The sequence below is a fragment of the Ambystoma mexicanum genome, chromosome 1q (assembly GCF_040938575.1).
Source record: "Ambystoma mexicanum isolate Mex_15411 chromosome 1q, UKY_AmexF1_1, whole genome shotgun sequence".
Lineage (NCBI taxonomy): Eukaryota > Metazoa > Chordata > Amphibia > Caudata > Ambystomatidae > Ambystoma > Ambystoma mexicanum.
Genome location: NC_090922.1, coordinates 638,327,081 through 638,352,282, shown reverse-complemented (window position 1 = coordinate 638,352,282; position 25,202 = coordinate 638,327,081). Strand labels below are relative to the sequence as shown.

Here is a 25,202-nt window from a genome sequence, read left to right as displayed (position 1 = left end):
GACAAAAAGACCCCCCAGTATTTTAAAAGGGCCCTTCTTGGAGTTGAATTTTTATGTTTATTTTTTGAAGTGAGGTGTTTTAGCCTCCCCTAATGATATGCTTGTGTTCCATCTTCTACCTGGCCCTCGCTATAGCTTTACCTTACAGTTATTTGTAGGGTGGGAGGGATGGTTTTTTAGACCTGCAGCCGTCCTGCTGCTGTTCATGGCTGACGGGGAGGAAGCATGAGAAGGGCCACCTTGCCCCCGCCAGATAAAGGCAAAATTCGGCCTGGGGGCAAGGCGGCCCTTTCTTTGAACTTCAAAAGGCCCCCGCTCAGCATCCGCAGGATGGGAAGGGGGGCCTTTGAAGTATGGAGGGCAAGGTGACAGGGGGCAGCGACTGCCGGTTGTCACCTGCCCCTCTCACCTCACCCTCCTGTCTTGGAGACGCGCTGTCTGGGTTCCCATTGTTAAGGGACCCAGCAGCCCGACCCCACCATGTGCATGCTAAGTGGGGCAGCGCCAAAAGGCACTGCCCCACCGGAGTTAGCACAAACCCCCCACCTCACGGCCCCGGGCCTCCCATCCGGGTGGGCCCGGGTGTATTTCCAGCACTCGTAAAATGTGTACTTGGGATTTAAGGATTCGTAAAAGTTACCTTAAAGCTAATCTTAAATATCCATTGGCATTATGTTAACATGCAGTGTGAAACCAATTTTGAAAAAATACATGCATAAATTGAAATGATCTGTTTTGTTCGAGCGCCCTCATGCAAGGCGGCCGAAGTAAAATGCAGGCTTGGAAATTACCTGCTTGTTTTTGAGCGTTTCCCTCGTCCTGCTTTAAAGCGCAATTATATTATATTAGCATGCCCTAAGCAAACTCTCCCACATAAAAAGCATACCTCAGCGCACGTGCAAAGTAGGCAATCAGAGGCTGAGAACATTAAGCCTGGAAGTGTTTTTGTGCTGGGGAGTGGCATGCGGGTGACACGGATGGATGACAAGTGTGACAAGACAGGCAATACAGAATGATAGTTGCAGGAATGAGGAGACTGACGACCAGGATGTGAGGTGGAAAAAACTTTGGCCACAAGCTTTATTTTAGTACCAGCCAGTGGTGCAAAAGAAAAACCAGCCATAACATCACATAAGGATAACAATACTATATTTTGGGGACAGACGGAACAGGTGAGCGGGGGGCCCTAATCCCAATTAGGGGCCCGCTCGAGGCTGATCCCCGCCGCCATTCAAATGAAAGCTTGTGACAATTGTTTGGCCCCAGCGTGTGAGCTGTGACATGTTCATAATTGCTTGTCTTTGGAGCAGGTTCATCCTGCTTTCTCTTGTCCTTTCCAAGTGAGGTGGGGAGGTGTGCGCTTGTGTGCCTTTCATTGCTGTCCAATCTGACCAGGTTTAGCACTTGCGCCCTCTCTTGCTCACAGGGTGATTTTCGCTGAAGTTATGGCTCTTGATCCGTATTTCTTGATAAAACAAAACCCTGCGTTGTGAAGCCATTCACTTGATCCTCCGCGGGATGTGTTCTTGGAGCCATTTTGATTTTTTGGTCATGTGTTTTGTACTTTTCCACGGATGGAGGGGTTTTAGCCTCTTGGTCCACTCTTTGGAGATGAATTTGGCACTTTCTCCACACATGATCCACTTGAGTTTTTGAAGCCCCCACGCTCCGTTTGCGGGCTAGTTGTTTCCTCGGGGGTGGGTTCTAGGAGCCTTACTAGGGTCTACCCTGATCCAGATCCACTTGTGCTACGAGACCCCTTCTGCGCATTAGGCTGCTTGTTTTTACAGCCGGGGTGGTTTCAAAGAGCCTTACTGGGTTTTTACCCTGCTCTCGATGCACTTGCATTGTGAGACCCCCTCAGCGCTTAGAGCTGCTTGTTTTTACAGCCGGGGTGGGTTCAACGAGCCTTATTGGGTTTTTACCCTGCTCCCGATCCACTTGCATTGTGAGACCCCTCAGCGCTCAAAGCTGTTTGTTTTTACAGCCGGGGTGGGTTCAAAGAGCCTTACTAGGTTTTTACCCTGCTGCCGGTCCACTTGCCTTGTGAGACCCCCTCAGCGCTTAGCGCTGCTTGTTTTTACAGCCGGGGTGGGTTCAAAGAGCCTTACTAGGTTTTTACCCTGCTCCCGATCCACTTGCATTGTGAGACCCCTCAGCGCTTAAAGCTGCTTCTTTTTACAGCGGGGTGGGTTCAAAGAGCCTTACTGTTCGAAAATCAAGCTGTCCCTGGACACGGCAAAATTGACAAACAAAGAGAGTCTCAGAGGAACTCAGGGCACACCATTGGGCAGCCATGGGTACGGCTTACGAGCGGAAGAAATCAAAGCATCTCCGAAACAGGCGCCGTTTTTCTGTTTCACCTTATCAAGTAAGTGAGCTCCCACACCGGGCAGCGAGGCAAAGAGAAAAGCTTCAGGCCAGTGCGTTTTAAATAAACATCACTTTGGCAGCCGACCAAGACAAAGAGAGAGCGACAGAAAAGCAACCTTGCGTTTCAGTAAGCCTGGAAGTGTTTTTGTGCTGGGGAGTGGCATGCGGGTGACACGGATGGATGACAAGTGTGACAAGACAGGCAATACAGAATGACAGTTGCAGGAATGAGGAGACTGACAACCAGGATGTGAGGTGGAAAAAACTTCGGCCACAAGCTTTATTTTAGTACCAGCCATGGTGCAAAAGAAAAACCAGCCATAACATCACATAAGGATAACAATACTATATTTTGGGGACAGAGGGAACAGGTGAGCGGGGGGCCCTAATCCCAATTAGGGGCCCGCTCGAGGCTGATCCCCGCCGCCATTCAAATGAAAGCTTGTGACAATTGTTTGGCCCCAGCGTGTGAGCTGTGACATGTTCATAATTGCTTGTCTTTGGAGCAGGTTCATCCTGCTTTCTCTTGTCCTTTCCAAGTGAGGTGGGGAGGTGTGCGCTTGTGTGCCTTTCATTGCTGTCCAATCTGACCAGGTTTAGCACTTGCGCCCTCTCTTGCTCACAGGGTGATTTTCGCTGAAGTTATTGCTCTTGATCCGTATTTCTTGATAAAACAAAACCCTGCGTTGTGAAGCCATTCACTTGATCCTCCGCGGGATGTGTTCTTGGAGCCATTTTGATTTTTTGGTCATGTGTTTTGTACTTTTCCAAGGATGGAGGCGTTTTAGCCTCTTGGTCCACTCTTTGGAGATGAATTTGGCACTTTCTCCACACATGATCCACTTGAGTTTTTGAAGCCCCCACGCTCCGTTTGCGGGCTAGTTGTTTCCTCGGGGTGGGTTCTAGGAGCCTTACTAGGGTCTACCCTGATCCAGATCCACTTGTGCTACGAGACCCCTTCTGCGCATTAGGCTGCTTGTTTTTACAGCCGGGGTGGTTTCAAAGAGCCTTACTGGGTTTTTACCCTGCTCCCGATCCACTTGCATTGTGAGACCCCCTCAGCGCTTAGAGCTGCTTGTTTTTACAGCCGGGGTGGGTTCAACGAGCCTTATTGGGTTTTTACCCTGCTCCCGATCCACTTGCATTGTGAGACCCCTCAGCGCTCAAAGCTGCTTGTTTTTACAGCGGGGTGGGTTCAAAGAGCCTTACTGGGTTTTTACCCAGCTCCCGATCCACTTGCATTGTGAAACCCCCTCAGCGCTTAAAGCTGCTTGTTTTTACAGCCGGGGTGGGTTCAAAGAGCCTTACTAGGTTTTTACCCTGCTCCCAATCCACTTGCCTTGTGAGACCCCCTCAGCGCTTAGCGCTGTTTGTTTTTACAGCCGGGGTGGGTTCAAAGAGCCTTACTGGGTTTTTACCCAGCTCCCGATCTACTTGCATTATGAAACCCCCTCAGCGCTTGAAGCTGCTTGTTTTTACAGCCGGGGTGGGTTCAAAGAGCCTTACTAGGTTTTTACCCTGCTCCCGATCCACTTGCGTTGTGAGACCCCCTCAGCGCTTAAGGCTGCCTGTTTTTACAGCTGGAATGGGTACAAAAAGAGAGCCTTACTAGAATGTTCCCTGCTCCCGATCCACTTGTGTTGTGAACCCCTTCAGTGCTTGTGTTGTACTATTTCGCTGCTGGGGTGGGTTCTAAGGGCTTAGCTGGGAACTTCCCCTGCCCACGATCCACTTGCGTACCCCAGTGCGCTTATCTTGCATAAAAAATTGCGAGGGGGTGGGTTCCGGAGCCTTACTAGCAACTTACCTTGCTCCTGATCCACTTGTTGTGAGACCCCCCCTTCTGCATGCATGGAGGTGGATACTTGAGGCTTACTAGTACATGTTTCTGCTCAAGTTCCTCTCTCCTTTTCAGTTTTGTTATACCCCCAGAGCTCCCACCTTTATTGATGTTCTCTGGTGGATTCTGAGCGCCTGGGTCTTCTATAACTGTATTTTCCTAGAATATTAACTAATAGACAAAAAGACCCCCCAGTATTTTAAAAGGGCCCTTCTTGGAGTTTAATTTTTTTGTTTATTTTTTGAAGTGAGGTGTTTTAGCCTCCCCTAATGATATGCTTGTGTTCCATCTTCTACCTGGCCCTCGCTATAGCTTTACCTTACAGTTATTTGTAGGGTGGGAGGGATGGTTTTTTAGACCTGCAGCCGTCCTGCTGCTGTTCATGGCTGACGGGGAGGAAGCATGAGAAGGGCCACCTTGCCCCCGCCAGATAAAGGCAAAATTCGGCCTGGGGGCAAGGCGGCCCTTTCTTTGAACTTCAAAAGGCCCCCGCTCAGCATCCGCAGGATGGGAAGGGGGGCCTTTGAAGTATGGAGGGCAAGGTGACAGGGGGCAGCGACTGCCGGTTGTCACCTGCCCCTCTCACCTCACCCTCCTGTCTTGGAGACGCGCTGTCTGGGTTCCCATTGTTAAGGGACCCAGCAGCCCGACCCCACCATGTGCATGCTAAGTGGGGCAGCGCCAAAAGGCACTGCCCCACCGGAGTTAGCACAAACCCCCCACCTCACGGCCCGGGCCTCCCATCCGGGTGGGCCCGGGTGTATTTCCAGCACTCGTAAAATGTGTACTTGGGGATTTAAGGATTCGTAAAAGTTACCTTAAAGCTAATCTTAAATATCCATTGGCATTATGTTAACATGCAGTGTGAAACCAATTTTGAAAAAATACATGCATAAATTGAAATGATCTGTTTTGTTCGAGCGCCCTCATGCAAGGCGGCCGAAGTAAAATGCAGGCTTGGAAATTACCTGCTTGTTTTTGAGCGTTTCCCTCGTCCTGCTTTAAAGCGCAATTATATTATATTAGCATGCCCTAAGCAAACTCTCCCACATAAAAAGCATACCTCAGCGCACGTGCAAAGTAGGCAATCAGAGGCTGAGAACATTAAGCCTGGAAGTGTTTTTGTGCTGGGGAGTGGCATGCGGGTGACACGGATGGATGACAAGTGTGACAAGACAGGCAATACAGAATGATAGTTGCAGGAATGAGGAGACTGACGACCAGGATGTGAGGTGGAAAAAACTTTGGCCACAAGCTTTATTTTAGTACCAGCCATGGTGCAAAAGAAAAACCAGCCATAACATCACATAAGGATAACAATACTATATTTTGGGGACAGACGGAACAGGTGAGCGGGGGGCCCTAATCCCAATTAGGGGCCCGCTCGAGGCTGATCCCCGCCGCCATTCAAATGAAAGCTTGTGACAATTGTTTGGCCCCAGCGTGTGAGCTGTGACATGTTCATAATTGCTTGTCTTTGGAGCAGGTTCATCCTGCTTTCTCTTGTCCTTTCCAAGTGAGGTGGGGAGGTGTGCGCTTGTGTGCCTTTCATTGCTGTCCAATCTGACCAGGTTTAGCACTTGCGCCCTCTCTTGCTCACAGGGTGATTCTCGCTGAAGTTATGGCTCTTGATCCGTATTTCTTGATAAAACAAAACCCTGCGTTGTGAAGCCATTCACTTGATCCTCCGCGGGATGTGTTCTTGGAGCCATTTTGATTTTTTGGTCATGTGTTTTGTACTTTTCCACGGATGGAGGGGTTTTAGCCTCTTGGTCCACTCTTTGGAGATGAATTTGGCACTTTCTCCACACATGATCCACTTGAGTTTTTGAAGCCCCCACGCTCCGTTTGCGGGCTAGTTGTTTCCTCGGGGGTGGGTTCTAGGAGCCTTACTAGGGTCTACCCTGATCCAGATCCACTTGTGCTACGAGACCCCTTCTGCGCATTAGGCTGCTTGTTTTTACAGCCGGGGTGGTTTCAAAGAGCCTTACTGGGTTTTTACCCTGCTCTCGATGCACTTGCATTGTGAGACCCCCTCAGCGCTTAGAGCTGCTTGTTTTTACAGCCGGGGTGGGTTCAACGAGCCTTATTGGGTTTTTACCCTGCTCCCGATCCACTTGCATTGTGAGACCCCTCAGCGCTCAAAGCTGTTTGTTTTTACAGCCGGGGTGGGTTCAAAGAGCCTTACTAGGTTTTTACCCTGCTGCCGGTCCACTTGCCTTGTGAGACCCCCTCAGCGCTTAGCGCTGCTTGTTTTTACAGCCGGGGTGGGTTCAAAGAGCCTTACTAGGTTTTTACCCTGCTCCCGATCCACTTGCATTGTGAGACCCCTCAGCGCTTAAAGCTGCTTCTTTTTACAGCGGGGTGGGTTCAAAGAGCCTTACTGGGTTTTTACCCAGCTCCCGATCCACTTGCATTGTGAAACCCCCTCAGCGCTTAAAGCTGTTTGTTTTTACAGCCGGGGTGGATTCAAAGAGCCTTACTAGGTTTTTACCCTGCTCCCGGTCCACTTGCCTTGTGAGACCCCCTCAGCGCTTAGCGCTGCTTGTTTTTACAGCCGGGGTGGGTTCAAAGAGCCTTACTAGGTTTTTACCCTGCTCCCGATCCACTTGCCTTGTGAGACCCCCTCAGCGCTTAGCGCTGTTTCTTTTTACAGCCGGGGTGGGTTCAAAGAGCCTTACTGGGTTTTTACCCAGCTCCCGATCTACTTGCATTATGAAACCCTCTCAGCGCTTGAAGCTGCTTGTTTTTACAGCCGGGGTGGGTTCAAAGAGCCTTACTGGGTTTTTACCCAGCTCCCGATCTACTTGCATTATGAAACCCCCCTCAGCGCTTGAAGCTGCTTGTTTTTACAGCCGGGGTGGGTTCAAAGAGCCTTACTAGGTTTTTACCCTGCTCCCGATCCACTTGCGTTGTGAGACCCCCTCAGCGCTTAAGGCTGCCTGTTTTTACAGCTGGAATGGGTTCAAAAAGAGAGCCTTACTAGAATGTTCTCTGCTCCCGATCCACTTGTGTTGTGAACCCCTTCAGTGCTTGTGTTGTACTATTTCGCTGCTGGGGTGGGTTCTAAGGGCTGGGAACTTCCCCTGCCCACGATCCACTTGCGTACCCCAGTGCGCTTATCTTGCCTAAAAAATTGCAAGGGGGTGGGTTCCCGAGCCTTACTAGGAACTTACCCTGCTCCTGATCCTCTTGTTGTGAGACCCCCCCTTCTGCATGCATGGAGGTGGATACTTGAGGCTTACTAGTACATGTTTCTGCTCAAGTTCCTCTCTCCTTTTCAGTTTTGTTATACCCCCAGAGCTCCCACCTTTATTGATGTTCTCTGGTGGATTCTGAGCGCCTGGGTCTTCTATAACTGTATTTTCCTAGAATATTAACTAATAGACAAAAAGACCCCCCGGTATTTTAAAAAGGCCCTTCTTGGAGTTTAATTTTTTTGTTTATTTTTTGAAGTGAGGCGTTTTAGCCTCCCCTAATGATATGGTTGCGTTCCATCTTCTACCTGGCCCTCGCTATAGCTTTACCTTACAGTTATTTGTAGGGTGGGAGGGATGGTTTCTTAGTCCTGCAGCCGTCCTGCTGCTGTTCGTGGCTGACGGGGAGGAAGCATGAGAAGGGCCACCTTGCCCCCGCCAGATAAAGGCAAAATTCGGCCTGGGGGCAAGGCAGCCCTTTCTTTGAACTTCAAAAGGCCCCCGCTCAGCATCCGCAGGATGGGAAGGGGGGCCTTTGAAGTATGGAGGGCAAGGTGACAGGGGGCAGCGACTGCCGGTTGTCACCTGCCCCTCTCACCTCACCCTCCTGTCTTGGAGACGCGCTGTCTGGGTTCCCATTGTTAAGGGACCCAGCAGCCCGACCCCACCATGTGCATGCTAAGTGGGAAAGCGCCAAAAGGCACTGCCCCACCGGAGTTAGCACAAACCCCCCACCTCCCAGCTTACGGCCCCGGGCCTCCCATCCGGGTGGGCCCGGGTGTATAAGCCTGGAAGTGTTTTTGTGCTGGGGAGTGGCATGCGGGTGACACGGATGGATGACAAGTGTGACAAGACAGGCAATACAGAATGACACTTGCAGGCATGAGGAGACTGACAACCAGGATGTGAGGTGGAAAAAACTTTGGCCACAAGCTTTATTTTAGTACCAGCCATGGTGCAAAAGAAAAACCAGCCATAACATCACATAAGGATAACAATACTATATTTGGGGACAGAGGGAACAGGTGAGCGGGGGGCCCTAATCCCAATTAGGGGCCCGCTCGAGGCTGATCCCCGCCGCCACCCTGAGGGTATGCTGACCGGCGTCTCCCAGGTCCCCCCAAAATAAGAGATTATGAATTAAGTACAGCCTCTGGCTGCCAGGGTCCAGAAAATATTCCTGGTGAAATGTCCATACCTTCAATGGACAGGTGAACCCTGTCATTGCAGAACATGGCCTGGTTGTGTACCGAGATCCCATGTTTAATAAATTTGAGGCCTGATAAAAGGCAGAAATTGGCCACGGCTTTGTTCAGTTTGCGCCTAGAAATCTCCATGGCTTTGCTGCACTCTGCCCCATGCCACTCTTGGCGAGGGATGATTTCTGACATCATCACTTCTGTTCGAAGTCTTAGCATGCGTGCCAGGGATCTGAGGGAGGTGCCGATTTAAGCCAGAAAAACCTCCTGCCCAGCTGAGGCAAGTCATTGCCCCCGAGATGGGTGGATGATGAGGAGATAATCGGGGGGGGGGGGCTGGAGGGGGAGGAAGATACTATTAGATCAAGTCTTTCCTGATGTATCTTTTGTAAACCCCCGATTTCCAACCCCCAATCCCTTTTATGGCTTTCTCTTGCAACCCCCCCATCCAGGCTTAAGTGGCTGCTCCTATCCTGAAGGCGTGGGATCCAAACTCAGTAGGATTCCATCCTATAGCTATTATAGTCTTCCTGAGGACAGACCTCACCTGGAATCTACTGAGGGCAGACCCAATTTTGTGTGTGAATAATTGCCCCCCCCCGGCTGGGGCGCTTGTTCGTGAAGGCCCTGGTGATGCAGATGGGGCAATATTCTGTTTCCTCAATGCAGTACAGGTTGATGATCCTCCCTTTTCCTAATTGGTCAGTTTTGGACCTACACAGTTTCACAGCCCTACCTCTGATCCTGTGTTTTTGGAGGCTATCTCGCTGATCCTGAACGCCCCAGAGTAGTTGAATGTGAAGGCAGCTCTAAATAGTGAGGTCTCATAGGCATTGTTGCATACTGCAGGGAGGGTGTCTAGCAGAACTTTTTAATTTAGCAAAATTGAGGGGGCGCCTGGTGTCTGTCTTGACCCCTTCCATTTTGGTCCAACCGTTGAGAGCATATCTGGTTAGTGCGCCGTGGGTGGGGTCGGGTGCCACCGCTAATCTAGTGTAATATGAAACTGCTGCCAGATGGGAGAGCTGTGACCGGCTGGCTGGCGGGGGCTGCCTTGGATGTGTCCATGGTGGCCCAAACCTCTTCTGGAACTGCTGTCCTCCTGGCTTCTGCCTGCGGGTTTAGTGCCTTGCAAGTGGAGAACTGAAAATGGGACAGAGCGTCAGTGGCCTTATTATCTTTGCCTGCAATGTGCCACCCAATTATTACCATGTTATTTTCCAGGGTGACTTTTGTCATTTCTCTCAACACTTTTAGCACCAGAGGGCAGGAGGCAGCACCCTTGTTTAAAATGTGTACAACCGCCATGTTGTCTGACCGTGTGACCAGTTCTGTGCTGGCCAACAAGTCCCCCCATAAATAGAGTGCCATCCATATGGGGAATATCTCTAGCAGTGTGATGTTCCTGGACCAGCCCCTCCTCTGTCAGCAGGGAGGCCAGTGCTCTGCGCTCCACTTGTTACCAAAACATACCCCAAATCCTTTGCTGCCAGCCGCATCTGTGAACAAGGACCTTTTGTCTGCGCCATTCATGGTTTTGCGCCATATCACCTGGCCATTGAAATTGTTAAGAAATGATTCCCATATGGACCATATGGCCAGGTCTTGTGTTATTTCCTTGCTCAATCTGATGTGGTGGTGTGGCTTAGTAACCCCCCTCATTTTTAGTTCCAGGGTCCTGTTAAAGATCCGGCCTTGGAACATGATTCTGGTAGCAAAATTGAGCTTCCCAGCAAGGGACTGTATTTCCCGCCGCGTCGCCTTGTCCCTGCCTGTCATCAACCTTATTGTCTTTAGAAGGTCCTCTATTTTGTCTATGGTTAGGCAGCATTCCCTCTTGGAAGAGTCAATCTCTATGCCTAGGAATGACAGGGTGGTGGTGGGTCCTACCGTCTTCTCAGGCGCCAGTGGAAACCCCTAATGCCTGCATGGTTTCACCGAATAACTTTATGGATGAGCTGCTTAGGGGAGACCCTGCTGGGCCAGTGAAGAAAAAATCATCCAGATAGTGTACCATTCTGGCTCTAGGCATGGCCTGTTGGAGTACCCTTTGTAGGAAAGAACTGAACAGTTCAAAGTAGGCACACGCGATGGCACAGCCCATGGGGGGGGGCGTTTATCACAAATAGAATTTGTTGTCAAAATGGAAACACAGGCACTGGTGAGTGTTCTTGTGCACAGGCAGCAGCCTGAATGCTGACTTAATGCCGGCTTTCGCCATGAGGGCGTGTCTACCTGACAGGTTTACTAGGTCAACCACATCCTGCACGCAGCTGTAAGAGACAGCAGCCACAGTGGCACGGATGCCAACATTGAAAGAGCTTCCGGGTGAGTGCGATAAATGGTGGATCATCCTAAACTCCCGCTGCTGTTTTTTTGGTCACAATGGCCAGGGAGAAGCATAAAAAACTCAATGAAGGGAGGGTGTTGGGGAGGGACCCTCAATCCTCCCTAGGTTTAGCTCTTTACCAATTTATTCTCTTATTATGCTGGCTAGGGAAGAGGCAGATTTTTAGGTTTTTGGGTATAGTGGGAGATCCCTGGCCATTGATTGGGATCTGAAACCCATCTTTGAAGCCCTGACCCAAGAATTATCTAGCTGCAGGGTCAGGGTAGTTCTCTAACATTTTTATTAGTTGGTCAATTTTTATTGGTGAGGCCCCCATCTTATAACTAGTACATGTTTTTAACCTCTGTGACTTTTGGGCTGGGCCTGGAGGGAGAGGCTTTTGTGCAGTCGTTGCTGCTGTGGCCACCAATGCATGTGCTGCATTGGTGCTTGTATCTGCACTCAGTGCCCTTGTTGCATGACCCTCTGTTGAAATACCAGCAGGTCCCGGGGTGCTCCCTTTGCCCCCCCGTGCTGCGGTTGCCAAACTGCCCTTGATTCTGCCCCGCTTTTTGCCCCCCTGGGGGCGGTCTTCGAAACGGGCGTTTGTTTTGTCTTGTTGTGACCTATGCTGGTTATGCTGCCTGTTTCTATCCCTTCTGTTGCTTTGCTGCTCTTGTCCTTATTATTCTGAGCACTCTGAGCTGAGTTTTCTTTTAAGACATGGGAAATATACAGTTTGGGGTCTTCCTCTTCCCAGCCTAGGTCAGGGAATCTCTGCATCTCCTTCCTGAACTCTCTATCATAGTCAGCCATGGCTCCCCCACAAAGGTTTTGTGAATCTCCAAAATTCTGTGGTGGTAGGCAATCAGTGCAGTGCCCTCTTCTGGGTATTTTTCTAGGATGATTGTTGATAGGATTTGAAACGAGGCCTCCCAGTTCTGAATATTCTTCTCCAGTGTGGGCCTCTTTGCTCTCTCTTTTTCTTCCTCTTTCTTATCCCTTTTTGAAATGCCAAAACCTAATTCTTCATATTCCAATAGGCAGAAAATGTCAATAAATTGCTTTTTCCAGATCTTTCTCTTAATTTTCCGCTCAATGTGCCATGCAATGGTCTTTTTTAGGCTTCTATTTACACTTTTGCTGGCAGTGCGCCTCCCATATTTAGTCATATGAGGGGTTGGAGACGGTACATCATTGCTAGGCTCAACCCATGCTTTAAGGTGGCCCTGGTCATCCTCGCCCCCAGATTCCGACTCTGTGTCTGTGCTGTCACTCTCGCTGCTGGAGTTGCTCGAGTCATCCCTGTGCCTCCTCTTTTTCCCAGCACCCGCACCCTTATGCCATTTTAAAAATTGTTCAAGCATAGGCCCCAAATCATTGCTTTTCACAGTACCTGATTTTGCTTTCCTTTTGGTGCCTGGGTGGGTGTCTGAAGAGGCGGGCATGCTGCGGACGTCAAGGCGCTGCTTCTTCCTAGCTGGTTGCTCCCTTTCTGCTGGCTCCTCATCGCCGTCGACCTCCTCTGCCAGGGCGGCTGCGTCATCCTCGTCGAGGCCGGTGGATGCGAGCTCTGCCATTCTTTCCTGCACCACGTCCATGCCATGGACGGCTTCCGCTGCTTTGGCCCATTCCAGGAGTAATGTTTCTTTCAGGGATAAGGCGTTGGCCATCTCTTGCCTGTTTGGATCTCTGCGTGCTGGTTCGTACTGGGTTGTCTTTGTGTTTCCCAACTTGCTGAGTCGGTCAGGGTCCTCTTCCCCCCCTCTTGTAGTTCCCAGGTAAAGTAAAATGCTGGGGCTCTGTGTCTGCCTCCTTCCAAAGCAGGTCTGCCGAAATGTGTGCCTGGGAATTCCGGCTGTCCCCTGTCCAGCTGTTAAAGCCGGTGCTCTGTGTAGTTCTGCTTCCCAGGCTGAAGACACAGAAAAACACGGCCGCCGCAAATTCTGCTCTGCTCCTTAGCTGCACGTTGCTTGTGACCTTTGACTCGGTCAGGTTTGGAATGCTGTGGCCTGTCAGTGTCAGCCCACAGCCCCCCCGCTGTATCCCCCAGAAGGTATTTTTAATTTATCTTCGCCGTCGTGACACAATGTCAGATTAGGACAGGTCTCATACAGCAATTGTCCAGCTGTACCTTGTCCTATGTATGAGCAGCGTTGATTCCTCGCAAAACACTGGCAGCAGCCCCCCCCCCCCGTTGAAACAATCACCTGGCTGTAGCTGGGCTCTTTCCTTGAAGCAATTCGCCTGAGTGCAACACTGTAGCGCAGCGTTGGTTTCTTTACAAAATTCCACTTCGATGGGAGGTGCAGGAGGGGCTGGGGAGCTTGCAGCCTTCTCTCCTAGGAAAGCACAGCAGCAGTGTGCCTCTCTGTCTTGTTGAAGCCTGCGGGGCTGGGGAGGCCCACTCACCGACGGGTCTTCACTGCTGTAAATTATGTCAATGTCCGCTTTTTCTGCGCAGCCAGGTAAAAATTGTCAGCTGGACCCAGCAAACGGTGCTCCTTCTTGTCCTGGTGCTCTGTGCAGACCTGCAGCCGTCCTGCTGCTGTTCGTGGCTGACGGGGAGGAAGCATGAGAAGGGCCACCTTGCCCCCGCCAGATAAAGGCAAAATTCGGCCTGGGGGCAAGGCGGCCCTTTCTTTGAACTTCAAAAGGCCCCTGCTCAGCATCCACAGGATGGGAAGGGGGGCCTTTGAAGTATGGAGAGCAAGGTGACAGGGGGCAGTGACTGCCGGTTGTCACCTGCCCCTCTCACCTCACCCTCCTGTCTTGGAGACGCGCTGTCTGGGTTCCCATTGTTAAGGGACCCAGCAGCCCGACCCCACCATGTGCATGCTAAGTGGGGCAGCGCCAAAAGGCACTGCCCCACCGGAGTTAGTACAAACCCCCCACCTCCCAGTTTACAGCCCCGGGCCTCCCATCCGGGTGGGCCCGGGTGTATTTTAAGGAAATAAATTAACATTTTAGACTTTTTCGTCATTTTAAAATTACTGTGCTGTAAGTTAATGAGCATGCAAAAGCACACAGTCAAAACAATATAAACAAACATCTGCGCAAAGAACATAGAGGCAAGCTATACATGAAGCATCAACAAAATACATCGCACGTGCGAGGCAAATGAAAGGTTTGTTAAACATCCCGAGGGCTGCCTCATAAAAGCATTAAGCTCTGCAGCCGCCGAACCCGCTCCGGCTTTTCCAGCTACGAGGAACGGAAGTAGCACTTGTTTAATTAAAGTCAATGTAGCCGGTCAAGTGGCACCACGAGTAGAGCGCTCGCCTTAACATCTGTACAGTACTTGCTAGCGCAGTCTTGAATCTCAGCATTTCATCCTTCCAAGGTCGATAAGTGAGCACCACACACCGTGGGTAAGAATAATCAGCGCTCAGATACCCGAGGTTTCGTAGCGCTGTATAAATGCCAAATTATTATTGACTGGAGCTAAACGGGTCATTGTCTATTTTGGAAGCTGCTGTCACAAAACGGATCGACAATTACATCAGACAACATACTTTATGGACATGACTGGTGTTTATTTAAATAGTGTCCATATAGAACTAATCAGCAAATAACAGAGGGCAGCATATTTTAACAATGCCATGTATCATGAGCCCAGGCACCAACAATTTAGTGTCAAAAGCTTGAGATGACAAAGAACTGTGCGGATAGCTCACCAGCCAGGTTGACAGCACACTGGGCCTGCTGAAGGAGGTTCGAATCCCGGCAGGGCCAAACCCAGCTCCCCCCCCCCACCGGGAATAAGACAAATGCAGGAACAATAGCTTCCAAATACCACAACCACACAGTGCAAGCATTAAAAATATAAATCCCGGTTTATGCGGGACAGCCAAGGTGCCCAAACTGAATGGTCATTTTCTTTTTCCCGTTAGGCAGAGCGAAACTAAGGGGCAAATAAAATTGACAAAGTAGTCATACCTTGCCAGGCTACGGGGTAACAAAGATGAAGCTCACGTAAATACAATTTTAACACTCTGCACAAAGAACAGAGACCCTGAAGATCCCCAAGCACAACATCAACCAGTTGCCCAAAACGGGCAACAACATAACAATTCTACCCACACACCGTGGGTAATAATAAGCAGTGCTCGAATATCAGAAGGTTCGTAGCGCTATATAAATGCCAAATCAGGTAACCAGTCATGAGATAAAAAGGGTAGCAAGAACTCAGTACCCGGATACGGGGTACAACAAGGCGTGGAACATGCCAACCAAAACAGGGGCAGGCCACGAACAGCAAGCAACAAGTCAAATTACCACAAAAACTTGCACAAGCACTACAAATCAAGGTAAACAGCCAGGGGGTGAGTTATAGCTCCAGCACAGTACCCTGACACGGGGCACAAAAGGCGTGAAGCATGCCACCCAACAACAGGGGCAGGCCAAGGACAGCACACAACAAACCAGATTACCAACAAACAAAACAGTTTCTCCTCCAACTAAAACAGCTACCCAAAATGGAGCGAGCCAAATATTTCTGTATACGCAGAATAAACTTGGAACCCTGAAACAGGGTCAGCTTGAAACAAAGGCCACAAGAAGGAGAACCCGTTGAAAGGGATCGCCAGCTAAATACAGCTATCCAAAAATGCAGCTGGCCAAATATTTCTGTATTCGCAGAATAAACACAGAACCCTGAAACAGGGTCAGCCTGAAACAAAGGCCACAAGAAAGAGAACCCGATGAACGGGATCTCCAACTAAATACGGCTATCCAAAAAAATGGAGCTGGCCACATATTTCTGTATACGCAGAATAAACACAGAACCCTGAAACGGGGTCCAAAAAACAACACACAACTAAGGAGAACCTGAACTCAGGGGACCCAGTTGCAACAACACTAATGAAGTAGTGCAACAGATCCAGAACACAGGCACGGAAGGGGGCAACGACAATACAACAAAAGAACACGGAAGCATCCAGGACATCCGGGGCCAGCGGTGAGATGCCAGGGGAAGAAGGGTCGACGACACCAAAGCCACACGGCAAGGTAAGTAAGATAGCACCCACACAGGGCATCATATGACACAGATCCCACACACCTTTCAATGGCACAATCAGCCAGGGCCCCGAAAGTCACACACATGCAGGCAGACGAACGTTGAGCCAGCCCCACAAACAGTTCAAAGATCTGAAACAAACAGCAAGGACCGGACAGACAACCTAACAGTCAGGTACCACAGCAAGCAGAGCGCCTTGCAGCCACAACTCGCATAGAGGGTGGTCCCAGAGTTCAGTCCAGTTCATACCAAACACAGCCTAACAGACCCCAAACATCAAAAGATGTACGGTCTAACATGGAAAACCCGCACAGAAAAAGAGAGCCGGGCCAGTTAGCACAACCACCGGCACACCTCAGGGGCAATAATAAAAAAACAGAGCCATAGTGAGAGCCGAAAGATTATGCCAAAACCCAGAAACCAATGCAACAACAAGCAAGAAATGTTCCAGACCATCAAGACCCTCCGCAACATGCAGGTAGTACCCAAGCGGTTGACCAGTTTTGCCAGTGGTTCGAAGTGGCCGAGATTGGAACAGAGCAGCATCAACATAGGTGACAGAACAGACAAACACAAATCAGGGGCCAGAATAAAAACCCCAGGCTTGCCGCTAAGGGCAGCCTAAGTAACAGATAGAAGAGATATCCCCTAAACATAGCTGCACCCTCCAACACGGTACAGCGAGTCAGATAGTGAAACAAGTAGAGCGTGCACCCTGACATCAGGGCTGGGCCTGCTGAAACAGGGTCGAACCCCGGCAGGGCCGAACTATTTTCTCTCAGGTCGAGAAAAGAACACCACACACCGTGGGAAAGTAGCAGCTCTCAGATACCTGAGGGTCTTTAGGGCCGCATAAGTAACAAAAACAAAACATGTGATGCACATGTGTCCAGAACAAAATAGAGAAGGAAATCAAAAGAAGTAGCGGGACATACAATAAATATGGTATATTTGGTAAAAGAAAGGCCATTAACACATGGCAAATCAGTTTGACAGTACACCAAGATGTTTGAGAACTGGGTCACAGCCTACCAGGCAGCAAAAATAAGGAAAATACAAGCAAGAAACAGAAGAAGACAAAAAACCAACAACCAAAGCCGGGGGCCTGGAAAATGCAAGTAGCACTGAACCCAAAAACGGGGTCTACAAAAATAATAAGCAGTGAGGTTTAAACACTGCACAACACAACCGGCCAACGTCAGACGGCCGAGGCCAGGGTGTTACAAACAGCACCAAACCTGAAAACAGGTTAAAAAAAAATAATTTAAAAAATAATTTAAAAAAATCAAGATGCAGTGGGGAACAAACACCACATAGCACAACAGGCCAATGCCAAAAGGCCGGGGTCAGGGTGCTACAAACAGCACCGAACCTGAAACAGGTTCAACATATGTAATAAGCAGTGCAGAATAATCACCACTCAGCACAACAGGCCAACGCCAGAAGGCCAGGGCCAGGGTGTTACAAACAGCACTGAACCCGCTAACAGGTTCAACATAATTAACAAGCAGTGCGGAATAAACACTGCACAGCACAACAGGACAAACGCTCGGGGTGGGGGCCAGTGTGCTACAATGTAGCATGGAACCGGAAAACAGGTTCAACAAAAATTAATAAGCAATGGGGGGAAAAAGGTGCCTGGGTGGACAAACACCACACAGCACAGTCGAGCAGGCCAACCCTGCAAAGGGCCAGGGCCTGCGCTTCTGTAAAGTATAAATAACTCAATAATGTTCTAAGATCAACAATCAGGCCAATGCCACAAAGGCCGGGCCAGAATGCAGCTAAACTACAGATTTAAACTGTTAGATTCTATGAACAAACACTGGAAAACAGGGGAACCTAGCCTTGATTGTTCCACCAAAAAGAGAAACAAACTTAGAGCAGCCTTACAAAGGGAAAGTAGAGGCCAGCACGCGATGCCGGCCCACACAAGCCAAAACCCCTACAGGGGTCAGCGCCAGGCGCGTCAAAACAAATAGCCTAAATTAAATGGGAACAGAATATGCAGCCAGGGAAAAAAACAACCAACAACTTTTGGGGGAAACCTGGACAGCCGGTAACCCATCCAGGTTGTGGCGGCACAGAGCAGAGGAGGTAACCTCGGGACCCGATGCCCAAAAGTACTACATATTATGGTTATTGTAATTATGATTATGTTTTGTTATGACCATAACTGTGCAATAAAATCCGACAGCCTTTTATTGCCAACACCTACACAATGTCTTGCGTACTACCTGGGGGGCAGGGAATAAGCATGGGGACCGGGCCCAGTGTCACCCAGGACATGTTACCTTCCTGAAGGCATATGGGTCCACTGATTAAATGTTGCACGGACCACTATGAGTTGAATCTTGCCTGTCGGCAAAGAAAGGAAAAGAGTCACGAGATGCTGAGAAAAAAGATCCCCTCCCCCACCTCAAAAAGCCAGAATACACTGACAAATCCAGGTCGGTGAGGCGGAAAAAACACAACTTGCTGTGAATCAGCACATTTAGGAAGTGAAAGAACCAAAAATCCTGCATTCTGGGAACTCAAGTAAAAATCAAACTGCGTTTACAACAAGTCGTGTCAACCGTTATATGATATGAGCTGGAATAGCAATCCCACAGCGTTTCACAACGAAGCGAAAGAGATTGTGCGAACTAAAAGAAATGCTGCATTCTAGAAGTTGAAAGAAAAGTCCACAGCATCTACAATCAAGAAAAGGAGACCATATGCACCAAGAGAAACGGTGCATGCTGGTAGTTGGAGTAAAAATCCTCTAGGGTTTGCATACATTGTGGACCAAGAGACATCCAGCATTCTGGCAGTTGGACTTAAAATTCCCTAGCATGTGCCAGCAAGAGAAAGAGCCTATACAAACCAAAAGGAAAGCTGCATTCTGGGAGCTGTGGTAATAAAGCCACAGCCATGAGGAAGGAGTGGGTGAAACAAGCAACTCCCTGCATGCTGGGTGTGTAGTAAAAGAAATCCCAGCAGGCTTACAGACAAAGCCAGGAGTTTCTGGGAAAGAAGAGAAACACTGCATCTGGATTTTGAAATAAAACCCCATCATTTTCAAAACCCAGAGAAAGAGACTGATAATAAAAGAAACTCTGCTTATTGGGAGTCGCAGCGAAATCCCAAAGAGTGCGGAATTCCGAGCAGGAGAGCATTGCCTAGCAGCATAACGACGCTGCACTGTGGACAGAGTAGTTGTGATGTGAGCTATTCATTGGGTAGAACCCCGAGTTTAAAGGAGGGAGAAAGTCAGAATCGAGAGGGGAAGCGGGGGCAAAAGTCCCCGGACAAATGACAAGCAATCTAATAACGCTTTAGAAGCATATGCTTCTCTCTCTCTACCTCTTCGCCATGGTTCATCAGGACCTATCAAAACATAAGAACAGCAAAAGCACCTTAAAAAATGACTCACTAAAAGGTACACCATGTTTGCTTAATCGCTTAGGAAAGTAAACGCTGAGTTCTGGAATAATTTTTTGAGGCTGGGTCACTTGGTGGGGTTGGGGGCTAAAACCTGGTTTTCTGCTTCTCGACACCCAACTCTTCATTCAGACTTCAAAAGAAATCACAGCCTTCTTCAGGGTTATGATGTAAAGAGCTGATAGGTCAGGCAAAAACAAGTATTACTTTGGATTATAAATGAACGCCTCGGCTGTTCTAGAACAAGTCTGTCTGCATTATCATCACCACCAAAGGTCAACTCCCTTCTTAACATGATTCCACGCTGGAACGTGGCGCACTGACATGCTGTTTCCAGTCGGGCGCATTTCTTGTAACTATTTGTTTGGTTTCCTGTGGAAGACAGGGCCAGTGTGTTCCTTATACCGTCTGCACACCAAGCATAGGAATGATAATTGCCTATGAGTCTAATCATGTCAACTAACGATGACGCATATATTGTAACACATTCTCCGCCATGCACAATGCCTGCTAGAGCAAGAGTCCTGTGTACTCAAAATTACCAGCTCCTCATTAGGTTTCCACCAAAAGTAAACCCAGGTATTCCCCTACACTTTGCCAGACAACCTACAATCCGAATCAACAGCAAGGTCATTGGCAGTACAGGGCTATATGACATGAAAGCCTGTTACCCTGTCACTAACGAGGGCGCAACCAAACCATTGACTGCTGGGGAAAGGCCTGAATTCTGCCCTTTTCATACAATCCTACCCACTAGCAGAAGCCACCACCCCTCATAAAAGGGCCATGCCCCACTTTCCACAGTGCCTACCAGTCTCAGCATAAGTAATTGTAACTGGGTATTTACAACACACTTAATACCCAGAGGTTTCTAAGCGTGGACCCAGGGATCAAACCTCTGTTGCTCCGAGTGCGTATCCCCTGAGCTATCCTCCCGGCCTAAGGAATACCCAGCTGCGGCCCCAAGCACATCACGACCTGCCAGTAATTTAGAACGCCACTCGAATACTGTGCCAAGATCACAACCACCACTGGGTGCTTACATATTTATTCACAAAGACCATCAACTCCTCCCAACTACTGTACGTAAGTCATATCATGAGCCAAGAGACTCAACAGCGCGTGATGGCTGTTTCGTGGTTCATTGGCAGACCATTGATTAGCAGAGAACTCAGGCGCAAGACTGTGCCAACATATGGTAAAAGGATACTGCATTGTTGACACACGAGGAAGGTGTAGTGTAGGCACCGTCACTTCGTCAGAGAGCAGTGACAGCAATATTCTTGGCCACCTTCCGGGAAGAAGTGACAGGGTTGGAGGGCACTGGCTACTGCAGGGGTAGGGCTTTACAATTGCCTTTGGGTCTGAGGAGAACCACTTGGGCTGCATACTTTTTCAGTTTGTCTTACAGTGCCATGCTATGTTATTGCAGGACATCTATAGCAATTCTTCCACTTAAGATCCTGCATTACTGTGGTAGAATTATTCAGGAGACACGATGTGCCTAGTTGTTTGGACATTTTAGGACAGAACAGGAAGTAGAAGGATGTTATCCCTGAAGAAGGACCTGGAAGGTCTGAAATGCATTGGATGGTCGTCTGTCTCCAGCTGAACTTCAAATGTGATTATCTACTGAAGAAAATCATTCAATTAAGGACTGGTATCTTGGATTCATAAAGATGGACATTTAATAGCTGCGGTTGTCTCCTTGTTCTATTTCTTTTTTTTAGAGAATCACCTGTTGTTCCACAAAAACTGCAAACTTTTATTTTCAAAAAGTCTTTTGCATTTGATTCTTGACTTCTGTGATTGCTCCTTCCTGTTGCATCATCCCACTCTAACACTTTATCTTGGGCGTCCGTTGCCATCCCACTCTTACTTTATTTCCCCCTCCCCGTAATGACATCATTTATCACCTATTTGTCTGCACTCATTTATTGCACTTTATTGCACTTGTTTTACAAAGATATTCCTGTTTTTCTCCCATTTACTTTGCACTTAGGGGATCTCAATGTTTCCAAAGCTGGTGAGCACACGCCCAAGTGATAGAGCTTTGTGGCTGTGAATGGACTGAATGACAAATTCCAAAGCACACATTAGACAGATTCCATCCTCTGGAATGACCGTATTGACCACTCTTCTGTTCAAAACAGCCACCCAGCATTTTAAAGTGGTGAAGAGGCAGAGCAGAGGTCTGGTTTTAGGCCAGCTTCTGCCAGACCCCGCAATCAAGTTGATTGGGGGGTCTTCAAGGCCATGATATTGCAATCCTAATACTAGAAAATATGCAAGAGCGACAGAGAAATACTAATAAAGTAAGATGTGTATTTTTGAAGTCGATTACCTGTAGCCAGCCACTGTCGCATCTCCAGAGGTTACCTCAATATCTCCTGTCAACATTTTGAATGTGGTTGTCTTGCCAGCGCCATTTACTCCCAGAAGACCAAAGCACTAAATGAAAATCCACAACATGGTTTTGCTTGCATTCATGTCTCTTGTTTCTGCATGCTAAATCATTTATAATGCACTTTCATGCCAGCATTGCCATTTCCAAAACAATGTAACCACATTAGCAGCCGAGAGGTAATCTCACAAAAAACCCAATAACCCCAAGCCAATCAGAAGGCTTGGACTATGGGCTTCACCTCATGGTATTACCCCGAATCAGAGGACTCTGATGTGCTCAATGTCCCTCAATGCAGCTCTTCCTTCATCCGCCTTTGCATGTCTCACCCACAAGCCCCCAGGCTCTCCTTCCTCCACTGCCACCCCACTCCCATGTATGCCTGCTCTTTGGCCTACATGCAGCCTGTCACCCCCATGGAGAATGAACACAGGAGACAATGCTCCCATCCCCGGCCCCTGGGCACTGCACACTCTACCCTCTGCCTCCACGACATTTACTGACACAACTTGCCTCTGTTGCCTGCTTAACTTCCTTGCCCCACAGGTGGCTATCACCGAAATGGACAAATACAAGAGGTGCCCATCTCATTTTTAGGGGTAGCCATCTTCTGCAGTTGTTTGAACTTGACAAATGGCTGCTGCGTTGTTTCTCAGCATTAAATAATAAGGCTATTAGCTACTACCCCAGGAAACTCGCCAGGGTGCTAGTAGGTATAAGCCCCTTGCAGTCAGGCTTTACTGGGTGATAAGGGCCACCACGCCTTGTCTTTGCCCAATTAGTTAACTTCGTATTCCTGGGCATTACTGCACGGTAAAGCACTGCTGCTTATAGCTTATTGCGTAATTAAAACACTAGAACGTTGGATGGTCATTGCAAACAACGGATCCTCACAGGGCCTTAACAACTGTTACATGGCCTACTGGCCCTCTCACAACCTTTTGCATCATGCTCAGTATCTCCTTTTACCAACATTCCAAGCAGGGTCACTCACTCTAAGATATCAAGAAACGCCTCCAACTTTTTTTTTGGCTCTATTGTGTTTTTGTGATTTGTTCCTACTGATTGTATTAGAGACCTGGGTGGGGGTCTGTATCATGTGTTATCATCCATTACCCTGGGTATGCACCCTTGATTTGGCCTCAGGCCCCCAACTTAGGTGTGGGCCAATAATATGAAATACGCCAGAAGAGGCTTTTTTTGTAATCTGATTATGCTACGTTTGAAGAACCCTTCTCTGAGCTCTGCATGGATTTCACGGCAACGAGGAAGTGTGCAACATTTATTTATTTATTTGTATGTATTTATTGTTGATGTATAAGGGGCCGACTGCTTAATGTAACGCCAAGAGGAAGCGGGGAGACACAAAGGCAAGGGAGAAGGGAACACTTACACGGTCATTCACAGTCCTTGATGCATTCAGACCGTACATGTGTGAGGGTGAAGATTAGAGGGGAACAAAACGGTTAGGAGTTTGAAGAACAGGTAATTGCAAAGTAAACAAAACAAGGCAGTAAATGCAAAGCCGATAAACAGTGTGGGCCTCATCACGAGTTGGGCTGTAGCCCTTAAATGCGGTGGTAATGGTAAGGGCTGGCCCTACCACGAGTTGGGCGCTAAATCCAGCTTTTTTTCTGGAGGTGAAAATCCCTGTTTTCGGCGGTATTACAGCTGGCTGTATTAGCCTGCAGTATTAGCACCGAAAAGTCCCCCTTGGATCCAATGGACCCAATCAGGAATGGGGATTTATTGTTAAGGCCCAACCCGTGATCCAGTGGTAATGCCACCGGACCGGTCGGTGCTAGGGCTATTACAGAGGACAGTATTACAGCCAGGAATACAGCCCAACTTGTGTGTCGTAAACGTCGCACTGGGCCAAAGAGTGAGCAGAGGAAACCCCAAAAATGACGCCAATCAGGAGGAGGGCTATACTCTACGTCCTCCCCCATTAGCAGACATGGGGTGTGGAGGAGAGGTGATAGGAGTGTGAGGTGGCTTGGGAGGATACCAGGCATCCTGGGAGGGGCACCACAACATGGTGGGTGCAGTTGCAGACTTTACACTGACACTCAACAACCTACCCCCATTAAATATGTGCCAGGGAGTCAACAGCACAGATACTCGCTTTGCAGCAATGGTCACGCAGTCGACATGTATACAAGTGTAACAGCTCTTTCAATGTGGGTCTCTTAATACAGCAACATCAATGAGTGACAGCACCCTGCTGTGCCGTTATACACTTAAGAAAAGTGTGTCTATAACGCAGATGACGTTATTCTGTTTATACTCCCATACTCAACAATGAAGCATGGGGGGGAGGAGGATCCATATCTGCAGTGCCACACTTAATAGTTACTAGTTTTTGGGAGCAACGTAACAGTAAAAGGTAGTGCATATGACCGCTATGGCATCAAAGTACAGCCAAGGTACCAGGATGACTAGAGAGCTGCAGCTAATTGATATGTCACTAGAGGAAGGCACCAGACAAGTGAACAGTGATTAAATGGCAGTGAGAAAAAGGAGGATAAGAAGGTCTTTAATTGGGCTAGGGCTAGCCGGGGTGGAGTCCTGGCACGTCTTCAAAAACGGCCTTTGATACAGAGTTTTTTTGTTGGTGCTCCTTTCAGAAAACCACTACCTATTTTGTCAAAATATAATGTAATGGACAGTCTTATGTCACCACCATGTGACAAAGATTGATGTTCAACTGAAAGATCCCAAATTCACACCCCAGTGTGAACTCAGCCTTTTATTGGTCCCAGGTTGAGAAAATGAGTCATCTTTAGTTGGGTAATAGTATAAGCTGTCATTCAGAGGGCCAGGCAGTTGCAGGAATGTGGATCTAAGGGCTGTATAAAAATCAAGATACAATGTGTACTCTTGTACAAGCAAGATTTGGTAGCATGACCATCCTTTCAACAAACACTTGGGCACATTGGTTGAAGTCATAAGCAGAAGGAATTGATCTGCGGGTCATTTTTTACATAGTATCAATTTCCGAAATCTTCATGCTTCTAAGAGCATTCATAATTAGGTTATTTAAATAAAATGTAATGGTACTCAATAATCCAACCTCTTGGGGATGAAAGGATGAGTCAGTAGGCCCCACCCAGTTTAGAGCCACACACCTCAAAGTGCACATTGAATTTGTTGAAATTTTGCACACACAGGCATCAGGTTGATATTTATACACAGCTCCATACCATTATGAAGTCAAACATCCTTGCAGGGGAGGGAGTGGATCAACAAAGGTTAGTTAGGAGGGGGCTATGCTTGCCCCCGTTCACCCTTCACCCAGCGAGTGCAATGTTGAGCCATGGAGGACAGGGGAGGATGAGCTGCTGTTTAATACTTCAGATTCGTTTTGTTTGGTGTGGCAGGGGTTAATTGTGTCCTGCCCTAGACACGGCAGGGTCA

The 25,202-nt window shown here is 48.6% G+C and overlaps 1 protein-coding gene across 2 annotated transcripts in view; it reads right to left on the bottom strand.

Moving 5' to 3' along the window:
• The window catches only part of ABCA4 (ATP binding cassette subfamily A member 4), a 1,737,150-nt gene that overhangs the window by 134,612 nt on the left and 1,577,336 nt on the right, over positions 1–25,202 (bottom strand). For both annotated transcript variants that reach the window (XM_069641223.1, XM_069641222.1), the window contains one exon: positions 21,726–21,832. In XM_069641223.1, coding sequence (XP_069497324.1) covers positions 21,726–21,832 — 107 coding nt within the window. The remainder of the gene's footprint in view (positions 1–21,725; positions 21,833–25,202) is intronic.